This window comes from Lepus europaeus, chromosome 21 (assembly GCF_033115175.1).
Source record: "Lepus europaeus isolate LE1 chromosome 21, mLepTim1.pri, whole genome shotgun sequence".
In the NCBI taxonomy this organism is placed as follows: domain Eukaryota; kingdom Metazoa; phylum Chordata; class Mammalia; order Lagomorpha; family Leporidae; genus Lepus; species Lepus europaeus.
Genome location: NC_084847.1, coordinates 59,864,524 through 59,870,523, shown reverse-complemented (window position 1 = coordinate 59,870,523; position 6,000 = coordinate 59,864,524). Strand labels below are relative to the sequence as shown.

At 68.2% G+C, this 6,000-nt stretch overlaps 1 protein-coding gene across 1 annotated transcript in view; it reads left to right on the top strand.

Moving 5' to 3' along the window:
- Positions 1 to 835: 835 nt before the first annotated feature.
- Positions 836 to 6,000, top strand: part of DNAAF5 (dynein axonemal assembly factor 5) — a 30,603-nt gene continuing 25,438 nt past the window's right edge. The window contains exons 1-2 of the mRNA XM_062180480.1: positions 836 to 1,418; positions 1,988 to 2,172. Coding sequence (XP_062036464.1) covers positions 836 to 1,418; positions 1,988 to 2,172 — 768 coding nt within the window. The remainder of the gene's footprint in view (positions 1,419 to 1,987; positions 2,173 to 6,000) is intronic.

Genomic DNA, 6,000 nt, shown 5'->3' with positions numbered 1-6,000 from the left:
TGTGCGGGGTGGACAGGGCGGGCCTCCGGACACTCGTGTGCGGGGTGGACAGGGCGGCCCTCCGGACACTGGTGTGCGGGGTGGACAGGGCGGCCCTCCGGACACTGGTGTGCGGGGAGGACAGGGCGGGCCTCCGGACACTCGTGTGCGGGGTGGACAGGGCGGGCCTCCGGACACTGGTGTGCGGGGTGGACAGGGCGGCCCTCCGGACACTCGTGTGCGGGGTGGACAGCGCGGCCCTCAGTACACTGGTGTGCGGGGTGGACAGGGCGGCCCTCCGGACATTCATGTGCGGGGTGGACAAGGCGGCTCTCCGGACACTGGTGTGCGGGGTGGACAGGGCGGTCCTCTGGACATTCGTGTGCGGGGGGGACAGGGCGGGCCTCCGGACACTGGTGTGCAGGGTGGACAGGGCGGCCCTCCGGACATTCGTGTGCGGGGTGGACAGGGCGGCCCTCCGGACATTCGTGTGCGGGGTGGACAGGGCGGCCCTCCGGACACTGGTGTGCGGGGGTGGACAGGGCGGCCCTCCGGACGGGGGTGACCCCCGTGTGCGGGAGGGGGCAGGGCGGCTCGCTGGACCGGCGTGACCCCCGTGTGCTAGGTGGACACCTGCTCTCCGGCAGTGGCCCGCACGGCGTCCCACCGGCCTCCGGGGTCAACCGCTATATAGGCGGCGCGGGCCGGACCCGACGCGCCGAGGCCGCGTGGGTTGCGCCCGGACCGCTGCGACCGTTGCGCCGCGCGCCCGCCGGAAGTGCCGGAAGTCGTGCCGTCATCCGCGCCGCGCCGTCGCAAAAGCGCCGGTTCCCGTGGCGACGGGCAACGCGGAAAGATGGCGGCGACTGAGGTGGCGTCGTCGGGCCCGGACGAGGCGGCCGCGGCGGCCGAGCTGAGCCGCGCGCTGGGCCGCCTGCTGCCGGGTCTGGAGGCCGAGAGCAAGCTGGGGCGGCGGCGCGCCCTGGAGGCCCTGCGCTGTGCGCTGGAGGACGAGGACGCGGCGCTGCCCGCCGCCGACCCCGCCGCCTTCCAGGGCCCCTGGGCGCGCCTGCTGCTGCCGCGCCTGCTGCGCCGCCTCGCCGACCCCGCCGAGGGCTGCCGCGCGCTGGCCGCGCACCTGCTGGCGCTGGGCCTGCGGCGCGCCGCGCGCCCCCGCGACGCCCTGCCGCACCTGCTGCCCGCGCTGGCCGCGCGCCTGGCCGGCCCGGACCCCGCGCGGCCGCCGCCGGAGCCGTGCGAGGAGCTGCGCCTGGCGCTCGTGCGGCTGCTCGGCCTGGCCGTGGAGCTGGGCGGCGCCGCGGCCGCGCCGCACCTGGACGACGCGGTGCGCGTGCTGCGCTGCACCCTGCGCGACCCCTTCGCCGCCGTGCGCCGCGAGAGCTGCGCGTGCGCCGGCGCCCTGGCGCGGGCCACGCCGGGTGAGCGGGGCGGGGGGCTGGGGCGGGGGGCCGGGGGCTGGGTGAGCGGGGCTGGGGGCCGGGGGCCGGGGGGCCGGGGGCCGGCGGGGCGGGCTGGGGGCCGGGGGCCGGGGCGGGGGGCTGGGGGGCCGGCGGGGCGGGCTGGGGGCCGGGTGAGCGGGGCGGGGGGCTGGGGCGGGGGGGCCGGGGGCTGGGTGAGCGGGGCGGGGGGCTGGGGGCCGGGGGCCGGCGGGGCGGGCTGGGGGCCGGGGGCCGGGGCGGGGGGCTGGGGGCCGGCGGGGCGGGCTGGGGGCCGGGTGAGCGGGGCGGGGGGCCGGGTGAGCGGGCCGGGGGCCGGGGGCCGGCGGGGCGGGGGGCGGGCGGGGCGGGGCCGGGAGCGGGGCGGGGGGCGGGCGGGGCGGGCTGGGGGCCGGGTGAGCGGGGCCGGGGGCCGGGGGCGGGCTGGTGCTGGGCGTGGCCGGGCGCCTCCCCCGAGGGGACCCCGGCCCGGGACTCCCCTGCACCCTTCCCCGGGGGTCCCTGCGCGGGGAGGCCCCGCTGACCGCTGACCGCTGACCGCTTTCCCGCAGACCACTTCCACCTGCAGGCCGAGGCCCTGACCGCGCCGCTGATGCACACCCTTACCCACCAGCACTGGAAGGTCCGCGTGGCCGCCGCCGAGGCCACGGGCACCGTGGTCCTGCTGGGCGCCAGCAAGGCCCTGGACGACGTGCTGCCCCACCTGGCCCAGCGGCTGTTCGACGACGTCCCGCAGGTAACGGCCGCGGTGCCCCGGGGGCTGGGCCGGTAGGGGCAGCGGTGGACGGAGCCGCCGCGTGACCCTGGGAGCCGGGCCGAGGTGCCGTGGCAGCGGTGAGGGGGGCAGTGGCCAGCTCGTCCGTCTCTGTGAGCAGCCAGGCCCCCGCTGCCCACCCCCCCGACGTCACTCACTGCTGAGCTCCCGGGCAGCACGTGTCCGTCACTCGTCTCGTGAGGTTTGTCACCTTGGGTCACAGCCACGCCGTCCCGGGGACTGGGGTGACTCCCAGGCGGCCACTCGTGGTCCCCCACATCCCCACCCACCGCTCCCCCTGTCCCTGAGCACTGGGCTGTCTGGGCGTTCCTGGGAGCGGAGCTGCACGGAACACGCTTCGCCGTCCCCAGGCCCTCTGTGTGGCCTGTGTGTGTGGTGTGTGTGTGTGTGTGTGTGTGTGGGTCGCCGTCTTCCAGGCTCTCCGTGTGGTGTGTGTGTGTGTGTGTGTGTGTTGTTCGCCGTCTCCCAGCTCTCCATGTAGTGTGTGTGTGTGGTGGTCGCCGTCTCCCAGCTCTCTGTGTAGTGTGTGTGTGTGTTGTGTGTGTGGTGGTCGCCGTCTCCCAGGCCCTCTGTGTAGTGTGTGTGTGTGTGTGTGTTGTTCGCCGTCTCCCAGCTCTCCATGTAGTGTGTGTGTGTGTTGTTCGCCGTCTCCCAGGCCCTCCGTGTAGTGTGTGTGTGGTGGTCGCCGTCTCCCAGGCCCTCCGTGTAGTGTGTGTGTGGTGGTCGCCGTCTCCCAGGCCCTCTGTGTAGTGTGTGTGTGTGTGTGTGTGTTGTTCGCCGTCTCCCAGCTCTCCATGTAGTGTGTGTGTGTGTTGTTCGCCGTCTCCCAGGCCCTCTGTGTAGTGTGTGTGTGGTGGTCGCCGTCTCCCAGGCCCTCTGTGTAGTGTGTGTGTGTGTGTGTGTGGTGGTCGCCGTCTCCCAGCTCTCCATGTAGTGTGTGTGTGTGGTGGTCGCCGTCTCCCAGGCCCTCCGTGTAGTGTGTGTGTGGTGGTCGCCGTCTCCCAGGCCCTCTGTGTAGTGTGTGTGTGTGTGTGTGTGTGTTGGTCGCCGTCTCCCAGCTCTCTGTGTAGTGTGTGTGTGTGTGTTGGTTGCCGTCGTGTAGCGTGTCACTGTGTCCACCCTGCAGACTAAGGCTGGGCTCCTTGGGGTCTGTGCACGTGTCTTGCTGGCACATGTGTTGCTCCTGCGCTGGCTGTGGCGAGCACGGGTGTACACGTGCCTGCTGGGCCCTGCTGTCTCGGGTGTTCTGTGTGCCTGGGAGTGGACGGCCGAGTCCTGCTGGGGCCGGGGGCCGGTGTGCGAGGGGCGGCCCTGCCCGCCCGGTTCAGGGTCTGACTGCTGTCCCAGGCCGCCCACATGGCACAGCCTTTGCCTCCCCTGTTCCTGGGAATTTGCATGGGTGACACGTGTGGAGCTGGGCACAGGCTTGCTGTGGTGACGTGGGGATGACAGCGGGAGGGGTCGGCACCGCGTCCTGTGTCACCAGCATGCAGGGCGGCGGATGGGAGGGTGTGTGCAGGTGCAGGGAGGGAGATGGGGAGGGTGTGTGTGCAGAGTGGGGGATGGGGAGGGAGTGTGCAGGGGGGAGGGTGGGGATGAGGAGGGTGTGTGTGCAGGTTCAGGGCGGGGGATGGGGAGGGTGTGAGCAGGTGCAGGGTTGGGGATGGGGAGGTGTGTGTGCAGGTGCAGGGAGGGGAATGGGGAGGGTGTGTGTGCAGGGTGGGGGATGGGGAAGGTGTGTGTGCAGGTGCAGGGCGGGGGATGGGGAGGGTGTGTGCAGGTGCAGGGAGGGGGATGGGGAGGGTATACAGGTGCAGGGTGAAGGGGGTTTTGGAGCCAGGACAGGGTCTTGACTCAGTTCCTCGTCTGTGATGGTTCGTGCTGGGTGTGTCGGTTGTGGGCTCCAGGTGCAGCCCGCACCTGCCAGGAACTCTGCTGTGTCCTCTGCCTCCTGGGCTCCACTCATGCCGTGTCTGCCCCACTGGACAGCGTGGCTGACTGACTGCATCCCCTCGGGAGCCCTGCCCTGTCCCTCTGTGTCTCCAGGCCAGCTGGAGTCTGACTGTACTGGGTGCAGGTGTGTGAGGTCACTGCTGTGTGTGTACAGGGTGCAGGTGTGTGAGGTCACTGCTGTGTGTGTACAGGGTACAGGTGTGTGAGGTCACTGCTGTGTGTGTACTGGGTACAGGTGTGTGAGGTCACTGCTGTGTGTGTGCTGGGTGCAGGTGTGTGAGGTCACTGCTGTGTGTGTACAGGGTACAGGTGTGTGAGGTCACTGCTGTGTGTACAGGGTACAGGTGTGTGAGGTCACTGCTGTGTGTGCACTGGGTACAGGTGTGTGAGGTCACTGCTGTGTGTGTACTGGGTACAGGTGTGTGAGGTCACTGCTGTGTGTGCACTGGGTGCAGGTGTGTGAGGTCACTGCTGTGTGTGTACTGGGTGCAGGTGTGTGAGGTCACTGCTGTGTGTGTACAGGGTACAGGTGTGTGAGGTCACTGCTGTGTGTGCTGGGTGCAGGTGTGTGAGGTCACTGCTGTGTGTGTACTGGGTGCAGGTGTGTGAGGTCACTGCTGTGTGTGTACAGGGTGCAGGTGTGTGAGGTCACTGCTGTGTGTGTGAGCTGGGTGCAGGTGTGTGAGGTCACTGCTGTGTGTGTACAGGGTGCAGGTGTGTGAGGTCACTGCTGTGTGTGTACAGGGTGCAGGTGTGTGAGGTCACTGCTGTGTGTGCACTGGGTACAGGTGTGTGAGGTCACTGCTGTGTGTACAGGGTGCAGGTGTGTGAGGTCACTGCTGTGTGTGTACAGGGTACAGGTGTGTGAGGTCACTGCTGTGTGTGTACAGGGTGCAGGTGTGTGAGGTCACTGCTGTGTGTGTGCTGGGTGCAGGTGTGTGAGGTCACTGCTGTGTGTGTACAGGGTACAGGTGTGTGAGGTCACTGCTGTGTGTACAGGGTACAGGTGTGTGAGGTCACTGCTGTGTGTCTACAGGGTACAGGTGTGTGAGGTCACTGCTGTGTGTGTACAGGGTGCAGGTGTGTGAGGTCACTGCTGTGTGTGTACAGGGTGCAGGTGTGTGAGGTCACTGCTGTGTGTCTACAGGGTACAGGTGTGTGAGGTCACTGCTGTGTGTGTACTGGGTACAGGTATGTGAGGTCACTGCTGTGTGTGTACAGGGTGCAGGTGTGTGAGGTCACTGTTGTGTGTGTACAGGGTACAGGTGTGTGAGGTCACTGCTGTGTGTGTACAGGGTACAGGTGTGTGAGGTCACTGCTGTGTGTCTACAGGGTACAGGTGTGTGAGGTCACTGCTGTGTGTGTACTGGGTACAGGTGTGTGAGGTCACTGCTGTGTGTACAGGGTGCAGGTGTGTGAGGTCACTGCTGTGTGTGTACTGGGTGCAGGTGTGTGAGGTCACTGCTGTGTGTGCTGGGTGCAGGTGTGTGAGGTCACTGCTGTGTGTGCACTGGGTGCAGGTGTGTGAGGTCACTGCTGTGTGTGTACAGGGTGCAGGTGTGTGAGGTCACTGCTGTGTGTGTACAGGGTGCAGGTGTGTGAGGTCACTGCTGTGTGTGTACTGGGTGCAGGTGTGTGAGGTCACTGCTGTGTGTGCACTGGGTACAGGTGTGTGAGGTCACTGCTGTGTGTACAGGGTGCAGGTGTGTGAGGTCACTGCTGTGTGTGTACTGGGTGCAGGTGTGTGAGGTCACTGCTGTGTGTGTACAGGGTGCAGGTGTGTGAGGTCACTGCTGTGTGTGTGAGCTGGGTGCAGGTGTGATGCCAGCACAGGGG